This window comes from Mustela nivalis, assembly GCF_964662115.1.
Source record: "Mustela nivalis genome assembly, chromosome: X".
In the NCBI taxonomy this organism is placed as follows: Eukaryota; Metazoa; Chordata; class Mammalia; order Carnivora; family Mustelidae; genus Mustela; species Mustela nivalis.
Genome location: NC_139040.1, coordinates 124374572 through 124388521, shown reverse-complemented (window position 1 = coordinate 124388521; position 13950 = coordinate 124374572). Strand labels below are relative to the sequence as shown.

At 49.4% G+C, this 13950-nt stretch overlaps 1 protein-coding gene across 6 annotated transcripts in view; it reads left to right on the top strand.

Moving 5' to 3' along the window:
* Positions 1 to 11346, top strand: part of PRPS2 (phosphoribosyl pyrophosphate synthetase 2) — a 65216-nt gene extending 53870 nt beyond the window's left edge. For all 6 annotated transcript variants that reach the window (XM_082717105.1, XM_082717106.1, XM_082717104.1 and 3 more), the window contains 5 exons: positions 34 to 132; positions 851 to 975; positions 6072 to 6245; positions 7143 to 7302; positions 8964 to 11346. In XM_082717105.1, the coding sequence (XP_082573231.1) occupies positions 34 to 132; positions 851 to 975; positions 6072 to 6245; positions 7143 to 7302; positions 8964 to 9056 (651 nt within the window). In that variant the 3' untranslated portion in view covers positions 9057 to 11346. The remainder of the gene's footprint in view (positions 1 to 33; positions 133 to 850; positions 976 to 6071; positions 6246 to 7142; positions 7303 to 8963) is intronic.
* The last annotated feature ends 2604 nt before the right edge of the window (positions 11347 to 13950 follow it).

The window sequence follows — 13950 nt, the reverse complement described above, 5'->3', positions numbered from 1 at the left end:
TCCTGTTATAAAATCTGTGTCTTTATTTTTTAGAGTCGTGCTCCAATTTCGGCGAAACTAGTGGCCAACATGCTCTCGGTTGCCGGGGCCGATCACATCATCACCATGGACCTGCATGCCTCTCAGATCCAGGTTCCAGCATTTTCTTTCTTGCCCTTGTGACCAGGGGCTTAATGGGAGTGGTTAAATCCTAACTGCATTAACTTAAATTGTTTTTGAAGTGGGTGACGCGACTCGCGTTTGAGTTCGTATGTGGCGGCTGTCTTGGGTTTTCATCTTTCCTGGGCTTGAAAACAGAGTTTAACCGTTGTTTCCGCTGTCTGCCGCCAGTGCGTCCGAATAGTTGTGCAGGAGGGGGAATGGCTTCTTGGTAGTAAACTTTATCATTCCCATCTCCATTTCTCGAAGGTACTTAGAATGGCAGGGTTGCCAGGTATGTGTTTTTGACCTCCTTCCCAACTTAGTTCCTTCATGTATAAAACAGGCCCCGTGATACTACACCTACTCGGTGATACAATGCGGAGAAGCATTTGGCTTTCAATAAGGTGCTTAAGACACAGCAGACCCCTTTCCCCCATTCCCCTGCAGAGCCATTCTCCTAGTGCTTAGAATATAGGTAATCCTAAGAGACTAGAACATGTCTACAAAGATAACGGATTGGACTGACCTAGGCACCCGGAACATACCTGTCTTTCGCTTTAATTGTATTAAAATTCAGAAAAGGGAGTCTGTTGAAAAGACTTCTTTTGAATAGAAAATTCAAATTTTACATAATGAAAGAGGGTATCTTGTAAAAACAAAAACAAAAACCCAAAAAACTCTGCAGTGTGACCCTGACTTCTCCCCTTAGGGATTCTTTGACATCCCGGTGGATAATTTGTACGCGGAGCCCGCGGTCCTGCAGTGGATTCGCGAGAACATCGCCGAGTGGAGGAACTGTATCATCGTTTCACCTGACGCCGGGGGAGCCAAAAGGTAGCCCAAATGCACAGTGGTTTTTCTTTTTGTTCTATTTTTTTTTAATGCGTTAACTAAAGCAGCATGTTTTAAATTACTTAACACTCTATTGTGTAAATGGACGAGGACGGGGACCGCAGCCTTCCCCTGCAGAGTAGAGAGCGGTTCTCGAGGTTAGCATGTCATCGTTCGTGCAAGAAACACAAGCATGTGTTTGTTTTCAGTGGACGTGTTTTACTCAAGGTGTTACTTTAAGTTAATTTTTTTCTGATGATAAGAGCAATAAGCCTAACTGGAAAAGAAGGCTTTTCATTAACAACGCAACACACTAAGCCAGTCCTTCCTACTACAAACCCTTGACAGGGAAAGCCAAAATAGAACGGAGCTTTCAAAAGGAAATCTGTGTCCGTAGAGCACAAGAAAAGGGGGCATAAGATCCAGAGCCAAGAAATAAAGAAGAGCTGAAAGCCCTGCTTCCAAGGCCTGGGTCAGGTATGAGGTTCAGGAAGAGGCCGACGTTTTGGTGTTTTGGTGTTAACCGCCCACATAGAGGTCTCTAGAACAGTCACCGACTCTCAGATGACTGACTTGGACAGAAACTGACATGGTACCAGAAGCATCAGACTGCGGACACCCGGACTAGCACCAGGAAGCCATGCCGAGCTGCCAATCTAGCGGGCTTCGCGGACTTGGGGAGTGAAGGAGCGGTCAGTACCGAGAGTTCAGAATGCAGGACGAGGACGGTAGAAGGTGGCTTCCATACGGGCCGGACGCTTGCGGACTCTGGGCAGCGACCATCTGGGAAAGGAAGACTGGGTGGCATGGCGCTTTAGTGCCCAGGTGTAGGGGTCTCCGTCAGGAAGGGAGAGGGACAAGAGACCTCTGGCTGTCAGTCGAGCACAGACGCAGAGAAGCTGATAAATGGGCCGCGAGAGTATCCAGTGACTGTCGGGCTTCGGGATGTCTTTAAAATGCAGCTGCCTTTTTGGCTCCCCTGTCTGCCTGTAGCCTGGCGGAGGGGCTTAGAATCGAACTTAAAAGCTCAGGAGTAGCCCAGAAAGCCGTCACTGAGCCCACGCAGGGAAGCGGAGGTCCTGATTCTTAGAAGAGCCCCCACGAGAGCTGAGCGCTAAGTGGCCCTCTGGAGGGCTTGCTGGGGATGAAGAGGTGGGGCCCGGCCCCCCTGGATAGCGGCAGGAAGTGGCTGTTGCCAGGAAGGAGACACAACTGCATCAAAGGCAGTAGCACAAAGTTGGGAGGCGAAGACCCAAGCCGGGCAGCGGCAAAACCCTCACCTGGGACCTCCAGGTCAAAGTGTGCAGAGTGTCCTCTGTCTGTCCGTCTGTTGGAAATGCTTGCCCTTTACTTGGACACTTTAGTAAGTCACACGGTGGACTCTACATTTGGACACGGTGACTGCAGTGGCCCGATCGGAGGCCGGAGGCGGACGAGCAGGTCAGAGGTAGGTGAGCCCGAGACGGAGCTTGTTGTTAGTGGCGGTGCTCGTGAGACACGATTCGCATCCGCCCCTGCTGTTCTGCAGCTCCGCGGAGGTCGGCGCCGTCCCGGAGCTGTGCCTGCCGCCGCCCTCCCCAGTTCGCGGACGTTGTCCGCGCCGCAGAGCAGACCCGTGCCCGCTAGCCAGGCGCTCCCCCACCCCCCGGCCGCCGCTGCCTCCTTCCGCCTCTGCAGACATCGCGTGTGCACGGCTCGTGCAATACGCGGTCCCTCGTTTGATTTTTTTTTTTTAATTTTTTTAAAAATAGTTTATTTTTTTATTAGAGAGAGAGCATGAAGGAGAGAGGTCAGCAGGAGAAGCCGACACCCCGCCGAGCAGGGAGCCCGATGTGGGACTCGATCCTGACACTCCAGGATCAGGACCCGAGCCGAAGGCCATTGCTCAACCAACTGAGCCACCCAGGCGTCCTGGTCCCTCGTTTTTAACCAGGAAAAACTACTCCGGAAGCTAATAAGCCAAAAGAATAATAGATGCCACAGACTCTTGTTGCCTTTTCTTTTTCTATCCCGACCCTATTTTTTATTATATAGTCTCAGCCTACGCGTCCTGTTCGCGGAACTTCAAATTGGGTCATGTTCCCCATCTCCCTCTTTAGACACCTCCGTTCTTCCCAGCGTCAGAATTCTGTTGTTCAGACACATCCCCCTTTTCAGTTGACACAAGTGGTAATCTGCCGCACACACCTCTTCCCTGTGCTTTTTAAGAACCATCCTCGTTCTGTCTTGGCCATGATTCCACAGCTATGCAGTAAATCCACTTCCTTGCTCTTTACGGCTGAGCGATAATTCCACGGTGCGCATACATCCGGACCCCTTGACCGAGTCCCCCCGTTCCTCGCCCGGAGGTCCTGTGGTGTGTACTCCTAAGCACAGTCCTGCAGCACTGGCCTGACTGTGTCTGGAGGATGTTTGCACACATGAGCTAGTTCTAGAAGGGCAGTTGCCCAGTCCTAGGGCAAGAGCCATTTTGGTTTGCATGAACAGGAACAAAATTGGGTCTTTTGGAAAAGGTAGACAGGTTGACCTTCCCAAGCACGAATGCCTGTGACTTTCTCCCCAGGCCTGCTGCCATAGCAGTTGGGCCGACCTTTTCTGCTTTATGAACGAGATAGAGATGGCATGTGGTTTCTTTTCCTGCTCATTCTGGTTGCTACAGACAAGGTCTGGCATGTCTTTTCCATGAGGATCATTTGTCATGTTGGCTAGAGGCCTTTTCCTTTGGATCATTAGGGGTTTATTTGCTTTTTTTTTTTTTTTTTTTTTTTAGTGATTCTATTTATTCGACAGCACAAGCAGGGGGAGCAGTAGGGAGAGGGAGAAGCAGACTCCCCGCTGAGCAGAGAGCCCGACATGGGGCTCGATCCCAGAACCCTGAGATCATGACCTGACCCAAAGGCAGATGCTTAACCGACTGAGCCACCCAGGTGCTGTGGATCGTTAGAAGTTCTTGGAAGACAGGAGGCTGTGCCTTTGTTCCGTGCGGGTATAGTGCGGATACTTCCCCAAGCTCTTTGTTTCTTTGTGTATTTTTATGTTCTACAGGACTTTTGGAACATTTCTTCTGTTGTCATTTATTTTTTCGTGTTCTGGCTTCTGGGTTTAGGAAGGGTTTACCTGTCTCTCAATTTTTCTTCCATGATTTCATCTATTTCAAGACAAATTGCCTTTTTCCTCTTTAATGTTCCAATTTTTCTTCCATCTGATAGTTGTTTTGGATTAAAGAGTGAAGAAGAATCCAGCTTTTTCTACCCCTAGCCATCTAGTTGTTCCAAAGCTATTTATTAAATAATCTATCTTTTCCCTTTTGATTTGAAACACCATCTTATATACCAAATTCCCCCATCTACTTGCCAACCCTGGCGTGTGGGTTTTTTTTTTTTTTAAGATTGATTTATTTGTCAGGGGTGGGGGAGGGGAGGGACAGAGGAAGATGGAAAGAAGAGAATCCTAAGCTGACTCCCCACGAGCAGGACCCTGAGATGGTGACCTGAGCCAAAACCCAGAGTCCGATGCTTTAACCAACTGAGCCACCCAGGCACCCCAAGCCTTGATTTTAAAAGTGCAGAATCAGGGGTGCCTGGGTGGCTCAGTGGGTTAAGCCTCTGCCTTCGGCTCAAGTCATGATCTCGGGGTCCTGGGATCGGGCCCCGCATCCGGCTCTCTGCTCAGCAGGGAGCCTGCTTCCCCCTTTCTCTCTGCCTGTTGTTCTACCTACATGTGATCTCTCTGTCAAAAGCGTTTTAGGAGCGGCTCTTGTGGATTTTACTCCCACCTTCTTTCATTTTCCACAAAGTTTCTGCTACATGTCATTAGCTTCTTCCTCTTCTGGGGTAAGCTGGTCCCCAACCGACAGAACCGCTGCACAGATGCCCCGTGATACATACAGTGGACGTGGTCAGTGGTATCTTTGCTCCATGCAATGGAAGTCATCTCACCAAAGCAGATGGGTATCAGACCCGTTGGAACCCGCTGCCTTAGTTAAAAGCTTTGAAGCTTGACTCGCTGCAGGTAAAAGGATTGCCACAAGAGGGCACTCTTGGGTAGTCTCCGAAGCTCAGTGGGGCTGACTGCCGAAGGGCAAGTAAACCCTTAGAAGGGAGCTCACCCTTGGTGTAAACACGGAACCAGGCTGGGAACTTGGTGAAACGGATTCAGATTGAACTTCTGTTGTTTTCTTCTGAAAACAATGGAAACACATGTTGAGAAGAAATGGCAAGGAAACTGTATATTTTGTTCTAGGTTTTTCTGGGTAAGATCCAGAGTGATACCCTGGGTCAGCATCATTTGGTAAGAACATATATTGAGTCTCGCGCAGGTAGAGGAGAAGAGCTTGTGGCCACACGCCACGGGCGCACGGAGACGTCTGGCCTGCCTCCTTCTCCCTCTGTTGCCAGCCCAGCCCTTCCTGAGTGGGCAACTTTGGAGCGTTTGCCGCAGATGAGCAGAGAAACTCACGGTTTACTAGTCCCAAGGCCTCTGGTGCAGGGAAGCCTGTTCTCCTTCGCTGTCGTGTTATGTGGATTTGTGAGCCGGGACTTTTGTCCCCACTGGCTACGCCACAAACTGAGCGAGTCGCAGTTTCTAAATAACTTGATTTAAATTGTCTCTTAGTGATCTTTTTTCCTTACTGGTTTTTCATATACACTGTCTTTTCATGCTGTTAAACATACAGCTGTTTCCTTATGCTTCTTTTTTACATTTTTATTTAAATTTCAGCTGGCTGACATGTGGGGTCACATTAGTTTCGGATGGATAGTATGGTGATTCAGCACGTGTCTCTGATTTTTTTTTAAAGAGTCGCACGAACACTAACAGGTGGCGTACGGATTTCTCAGTCCGCGGTTTTAGCCAGTTTTAGCCAGGCGCCCGGCAGTCGCCACCGGCTGCCACGAACGCAAGGCCACGTCAATACATGCCTCTCCCCGTGGCTTGCTTACTGCGCGTCCCAGGCCAGGCCTGGCTTTCCAAGTGAGGCCCAAAGACCTCGCTGTCTTGAGTGTGGTCGGTTAACTGCCTTCCCGGAACACAGCACTGAACGACAAGCGCTTTTCTTCATAAGGACAAGATTTGACACGTCTCTCCGTGTCTTCAAACAGGGTCACCTCGATCGCAGACAGGCTGAATGTGGAGTTTGCCTTGATCCACAAAGAGAGGAAGAAAGCGAACGAAGTGGACCGGATGGTTCTGGTGGGCGACGTGAAGGACCGCGTGGCCATCCTCGTGGACGACATGGCTGACACATGTGGCACCATCTGTCACGCCGCGGACAAGTATGAGGGATGCTGTGGGCAAGCGTGAGGGCATCTCATTAGGAAAGGAGAAATGGCAGCTTTTAAAAATCGGGCCGGTGTTCCCAAATTATCACTGGCTGCTTGCAGAAGGTGTTTCAGACCAAAGGACCGTCTAGGCCCATTTCTTTTTTCTCGGGAGGAAAAAAACCCACAGACCTTTATGGCCTGGTTTCCATTTTCAAGGACGAGCTTTCTGTGTATTTAAATATTAAGGGTCAGAGAAGGTGCTTCCCCTAAAACAGCACAGAAGGAGAGAGGCCATCTTGCGGGCTCCTTCTGGCCTTTTCTTCCTTCCGTTTGGCCTCCCCTCGAGCCTCCTTAGCCCCTGGCTCCAGGAGGATTGAAGGATTGAGAGCGGGGCCGCACCCCGCCAGGCGCGGCCACCTGCAAAGGGGCCGGCCTGACTTGAGACGTGCGGGGGGCAGTGCCCACTGGGTTTCCAACATAGTATGAAACAAAAACCATGCAAGCTGTGTCACTAGTTGTTCTGTACTGACTGTAGCTCAAAATGATGATAGTCTGGCTTTCTTAGTTTAACCCTGTGCTTCTCACCCACGGGCCGTTTGGGTCCCCTAGAGACATTTGACAGCACCTGGAAACGTGTTTTGGTTGTCCCCAGTGAGGGGAAGTGGGAGGGAGAGGCCGGGGATGCTGCTCAGGACAGAATTACGGGGGCCCGAGGCCGAGGTTGACAGAAAGAGTTTTGCCACTGCATACCTCAAAAGATTCTTTTTAGGTTAATAAATGCAAGAGAAATTGGTTTTCTGATTTTCTCTGTGGAACACACTTTTTGCTTTTTTAAATCACACTAAGGGGAGAATGTTTCAAGGGTATTTGTTCTTTTTTTTTTTTCTTTCCCCTTCTTCTATTTTACAGGCTGCTCTCGGCTGGAGCCACCAAAGTTTATGCTATCCTGACACACGGGATCTTCTCGGGACCAGCTATTTCCCGAATAAATAATGCCGCCTTTGAAGCTGTTGTCGTCACAAACACCATTCCACAAGAGGACAAAATGAGACACTGTCCCAAGATTCAGGTAACTCCTATATGGCAGGCAGAACCAAGCAGCGCGGAACATCCGTCCAATCCTGAAAACAGTCCCGAGTCTTCCATGGGGGCCTGTGGCCTCTCCTAACCAAGGGCGCGATCCCCGCTGGGTCCGAACGAGGCTGGGACCAGCGGAAGTCCAAGTTAGAAACAGTCAGCCGATCAAACCACACCAGGAAAGCAGTTGAAAACAGGCCAGGCTAAAGCTGAACAGCATGACCATATATGCCCCAGGAGTCCACCTCTGGCTCTGTACCCCCAGACTTGAAAACAGGTGTGCGGATGAAAGCTTGCGCATGTCTGTCCATAGCAGTGCTCTTCGCAGTAGCCAGAAGGTGGAAGCGGCCAGGAGTCCTACCACAGGGGAGTAGACCGCCAAGGTGGGGTCCAGCATCAGCCTTAAAGAGGAAGGATAGTCTGGCATAGGTGAGAACATGTGAACTTGAAAACATGGTGTTCAGCGCAAGCGGCGGGCCACAGGACAGGTGGCGTACGATCCCCCTTCTCTGAGGGGCCCAGAGCAGTCCAGTCGAGAGATGGAAACCAGAGTGGTGGTCGCCAGGGGCTGGGGGGTGAGGAGGGGAAGCTGGCGCATGACGCGGACAGGGGTGCTGCTGGGATGCTGGAAACATTTTGGAAATGGGCGCCAGCGACTGGCTGCACAGCACTGAGAATGCGGTTAATGGCGGGGCGAGCGGCAGTTCTCACATTATGGGTATGTTCCCACAATTTCTTAAAAATGGAGGCGAGAAAACGGGCCGTGCTAAGGATATTTAGAGCTTTGCCCCTTCCTGCCCTTCCTGACTTGGGAGGCTGCCGGAGAGTTGGTGGTGATCAGATTGTACCGATGGCCTGGAACTGTGCCGAAGGGATTTGAGCCCCGGTTTTGGCTCTAGGCTGCGGGGAACCTTGGCGAGTCATTTCATCACTAAAAGCCTCCATTGTCACCAGCAGAGCTAGAAGGTGGAGCCGGGCGACCCGCTTCGTGATTTCTGACCCGTCCAGTGGCAGCGAGGTTCATTTGGCACAGGGCGGGGGCGCAGCATTGGAAAATGGTCAGAGTAGCTTTGTCTTTCATCTTCCTCCCTGACTGACGGTAGTTGCGAGTCTGTAGACTACATACAGCCCCTGGGCCTGGTTTGGCCCACCACCTGGTTTTGTAAATAAAGTTTTATTGGAACATAGCCGCACTCATTTGTCGATGTATTGTCCGTGGCTCTTCTCACACTGCAGTGGCTGAGTTGAGCCTGGCCCGCAAGCTGAAAATACTACCCCTGGGCCTTCCCTGAAAACCTAGTGCGCTAACCCGAGTGAGGTGATCTTAAGTGACGCAGTCACTGCATTTTTGGAAACCGAGAGAGAGGAAAGCCTTCCATGTCATGATTGCGTAAAATTAAACCAGAGACACCCCAAGAAAAGGACGTCTCTGGCTAACGGACCCCGAGAAAAGCCTTTGAGTGTTCGCACTGGAACTCTCGCTTCCCCAGTCCCACGCATGTTGGTAACTTGAAGATCGAAGTGGGGGCGGCCGGCGGGGGCGGTTGGTGCTCGCGCATCTCTGTGTGCTGGAGAAATCCTTTCTGGGCTCTGTGGCTTCTGTGGTTTTCGCTAACTACGACTGAGGTGTCCCCCTTTTCTGTTGACCTGCAGGTTATTGATATCTCCATGATCTTGGCGGAGGCAATCCGGAGAACACACAACGGTGAATCCGTGTCCTACCTGTTCAGCCACGTGCCGCTCTAGACCCCCGACGGGGAGCGCGGGGCCGGCCCACTTGTGCGTGCTCGCCTGACTTCTTAGTTTTAGGACTCAGCAATTCTAGGATATAATGCAAAAGCATCCCATCTTGTACCCTCCAAGACGCATTGTTTCCCCCTTCTCAAGCTCAAGACCATTTCTTTCCAGGTTGGCGGGGGAGGGTGGTGGCTGTTTGATCCTCGTGAGTGAACTGTTGTTAATGAGATACATTTCGTCATCCCGACTTGTCCCGACAGGTGACCCTCTTCTTTGTTTTGCCAGTACTTTGAGGCCACAACTTTCAAGTATGGAATTCTACCGCCAAAGTTCATAGTTTATGTATTTCGAGGTTGCCCAAGGCGACTTCAGATTAAAGCCTTCTGTGTAAATAAGGATAATGCCTATGGACATTGGGGTGAAACCCTGTATACAGAGTTTAGCCTTTTACTTCCGAGGGAACCTTAGAAAATTGATAATACCCTGAGTTTGGTTTTACTTTATTTTTTTCTTCTTAGTAACCATGATTCAAATAAACCATTGTGGTTATTCTTAATTTGGCCAGAATTTAAGCAGCCCAAGATGGCCACTGACACATTTACCTTCTGATAAACATGAGACAGCAGAGTCAATCTGCATTTTTTTCATTGCCCCTTCTGAAAAGCACATGATAACCATCACTTACCTGCAATGTCATGTTCTAAAATTCCAGAATTATGTGCAGCGGTAAATCTGATTGAGGAAGTGTCAAGATACACCCTTCCGGCTCACTGGGGCCACTCACGCTGTGCTCTTCTGTCCCGCCGTCTTGTTTTATGGCCTTTTGTTAGTTCCGGCTTTTATTTTGTCTTTTTCCAATAATTTCACTTTGTGGGTTGCCGCTAAAACAAAGACTCCCCTAAGTCTTCTCAGATTTACTGGTCTGTTCATTGTTTTTGACATAATAAAAAGGTGAATTTCTGTTGAGTACCACCAAATGCATATTTAAACATGACCTCCTTTGTTTTAATATTCTTTTGCCTTTTGTAATCAGAAGTAGCAAGTCTGCTAGACTACTGATGATTTTAACTAAAACCATTCCATGAAGAACGTGGGTAAGCAAGGCCTACAGAGAAAGTAGAGATAAGGAAGCATTCATTGTTTTGTGACAGTAGCGTTCCAGTGGTGACCCAAGAGCGATGGTGGAGGCAAAGCTTGCTTTACTCACACGTGGCCCTTGACAGCATCCTCCTCGGTGAGGTTCCTCCCCACGTGTGGCAGAAGAGAGATTTGCCTGCGGAGACAGAGCCTGAGAATAATAGCAGTCCCTCTCTCTGCTGAATCTTAAAACTCGAAGAGAGGAAATTGATCTAAATTTTGCAGGTCGCAAAACCAAATCCAGAAGTCAGTAACGGACTTGAACAGCAGTCCTTAAGGTTTCAAACTTCACCACAGCAGAGGTCGAGGTAAAAAAATATCGTCTGGGTCATTGCGGAGATGAACGTCTTGCTGTTCCTTAAAATGGACTTTTGAGGAAAGTAGTATTCTAGCCTGGTAGAGTTGGCTGTGCAATGTGGATTGACTCTCTCTAGGTAGAGTTAACTTGATAATGTAAAGAGCCTCCTTAGATGTATGTAATTTTTAGTTTTGATAAATGAGGAATATCTATTTCTTGGAATTTCTATGCCTAGACCAGTGAAAATGTAGTTACAGACACGCACACGTAGACAGCCTTGGCATACAAGCGTAGACACATTAACATGACTGAAAAAAGTTGATTTAAATGTGATCCTTTTCTCTCAAGTCTAAGAGCTTGTTTCAGAATAATCTTCAGATAAAAATTTGCATGATCATGATTGAATTAACAACTGCCTCTCTCTTCTAGTCTCACTTTGTTGTTTTTCAAGTAGTTCTGATACATTAACTAATTCGACTAGACTTGGCCACACACAGCAGCAACGTAGACCCCCTCGACTCTGTGATGGTTTCCGTTCAAGGATGACGAAGGAGCCCTCGGGAGCAGCCCCATCCCCAGACTCTAGCCTTTGCTGCTGGTGTGCAGACCTTAAGCGAAACCACCAGATCTCTCGGTTGGGTCCGACTCACGTGTGTGGGGCCGAGCAGGGGAGCCGCAGAAATACGCATGCCCCAGAGCTGCTCGTGCTCCGGCCGAAAGTGTGTGACTCCGCGTGCAGATGCTCCTGTTAGAACGTGCCTCTGTTCGGATGCAGTGCTTACATGGGTTTAGGATATAGGATTTTGAGGTTGTCGAACACTGTACTAACACATTTCAATAAAATCGTGCTACTTCTTTCTGTTATAGTTTGTGTCCTCATTGCAAAGTGCTGCGTTTTGATGGGGTTCCTGAACGTGTTTGCCACTTCGTGATGCTAGCCTGGCGTATAAAATTACAGAGAAGCCAGAAGTTAATTGAAGTCAGCTTTTCTCCATGGTGAAGGTATTTCGGGACTGACCAGCAGCCTGCCTTGTCCCAAAGTTGATAACTCCCAGTGTTGCCCATAAAAGTCAGAAATGACACAGTGCACTTATATGTTAAAGTAGTAACAGTCTGCCCGAGAAGATCACCATTTAAGACCCAACGTGATGGAATGTACTAGAAGGGAGGAAGAAAATAAAGGAGAGGTGGGATCCCCAAACATCACCAACTTTACAATTACACCTAGTCATGCGGTCACACCGCTTCCGAAGTGTTTCATTTCATCTCGGCGTGTCCGTAGCCAATCTGCTGGCTGAGCTCCAGGGAGGACAGGCCGAGTGGCGAAGGGAAAGCAAATACGAGGGGGCAGAGGGCCGAATCGGGCTGAGGAGATCCGAAAGGGCTTTGTGAAGGGACCGCCAGTATAGATGAGAATTTGTGGCGAATGGTCCACAACCGATGGCTGTATTCCCGCTGCGACCAGAGCGGGACAGGACAGGGCATTTGTATGATGTGCTCGAGTGAGGATGGCCTGTGGAGACAGAAGTTAAGGGCTGAGGCGTGTCACCATATCGTTCATGTGGAGTGTGCGAAGTCTACAGAACCCCTCCTTTTTACTAGGAATCTTCATCTTTCTGGTTTATTGCCCCGTAGCCTGAGAACACCGCCTCCACCTTGTCCCTGCCCTTGCTTTCCAGAGCTGTGTTCCGATTGCTTTGTTTTACTGTAGCCCCTAAACTGTTTTCTCTCCTGGAAAGCAAAGCGCGCGATGCTCAGAAGCAGATTTCACCACTCAGTACAGTGAAACCAGCAACGAAAGCTCTTTGGGAGGGTTGCTTCACGTCTCGTGCCTCAGTTTCCATAGATGGGAAATGGGAGAGAACAGCCGATGAGGATTTTGAGATCTCTCTATGGCGCTTAGAACGGAGTGTTTTGTACACTAATCTCACCTTTTAGAGCAGGCATCTTAAGTCTTCTCTCTGAAACGATAAATAGATGGGAAGCAGCAAGATTTTCATGCATTTTCGAGACGTTAAGCTGCGTGCACATGTGGTCTAGTCACAAGCACCAGCCCCTCACCCAGAGGGACGTAGTCCTGGCGTGTGACCGTCTCTGTCCACGGCAGCGTTCGGTGGCAACAAATGATCGTGTGTTGAAAATCCCCCCCAGTGGCTGTAGAGGTGGCAGGGAAGAATGGCCTACAGTAACTGACGTTCTCTTGGTTACATTTACGCCAGTGAACCCTTAGCTGGGGGAAAGAGACAAACCGCCCTTACCGCTTACACTGGGTCCTGCTTTCGGTTGGTGTTGTGCTGGGACGGAGAATCGAATCGGGTTGTTGTGAATGGCCTCGATCGATCATGGTCACGGTCTCTGTTGTTGGCTTTGGCCATCTTGCTGCGTAATCAGAGATACGGGAACACTTGATTCCAGTGACTTTGCAGGCTCCAGCCTTGGCAGCCAACATACAGAGGATCCCTGTGCCAGAGCCCACATCTGGCACCACCTTGTCCTTGAAAAGGTGCAGGTTGTGAAACACGGAGTTTCTTATCTTCCAGCATCTCGTGAATGCTAAGGTGAGCATAGGAATGAAGTAATCCTTCTTAGACTTCCTATTCTTCACTTTGGGCTTCTTGCTGGTTTTTGCTTGGCGACGGGAGACCTCCATGATGCAGTTGGTGGCCTCGGCTGCCACCACCCTCGGCCGCACCTGCTCCTTGTCCCCCGCCCCGCCCCGCCCCACCTCACACTGTCCTAATGGCAGAGTCCCACGGCCAAAAGGAAAGCCAGCACAAGTCATTTTACATTTTTTTTTTTTTTTTTGCATTTTAAAAGAGCAATAAAAAGAGACCAGCAAAGCGAAAGGCGGGCATGCTGTGGACAGTGTCCTAAATGGGGAGCGTGGTGGTCTAGAGCCTGGTTCCTGATATGCCACTAGCAAGCTGTGTGACCTTGGGAAAATGTCTACACCACTCTTAAGTCTCAGTATCTGCCAAAATGAGAGGGCAGATGATCGCTGAAGTCCCCTGGGATAGGGGTTTTCATAGGCTATGCTATCTATTGTAGATTTAGTGGGAATAGCTAGTAACTGAAGGTTGTGGTTCCCAAGAGGCAAAGAAGAGAACTTCCCTATCAGGTGAACCACTTGTTTTGGCTGGCGGAGAACTTTCTCAATTTTCGTGCCATAAACCTTGTACCCCAAGAAGCCCTTCCATTCTGAGCAAACCAGCATGCTTGGTCACCCCCATTCCGTCTTCGAAGGTAGATTGTTCTGGATCCCCAATGCTTGCCTCAGCTGAGGAATCCCACAAGCGTGGCTCTGATTTTGTGCCAGTTGCAACAAAAAGCAGGCTATATCACAAGCCCGACTCGGTGCAGTGACCTGTGATGTCACGGTTATTACAAAATACCTTGTCAAGTCACTATAGAAGCCAAAGAGTTGTAGTCACAAATAACAGAGGAAAAAGGGAGGCGCTTCTAGAAAAT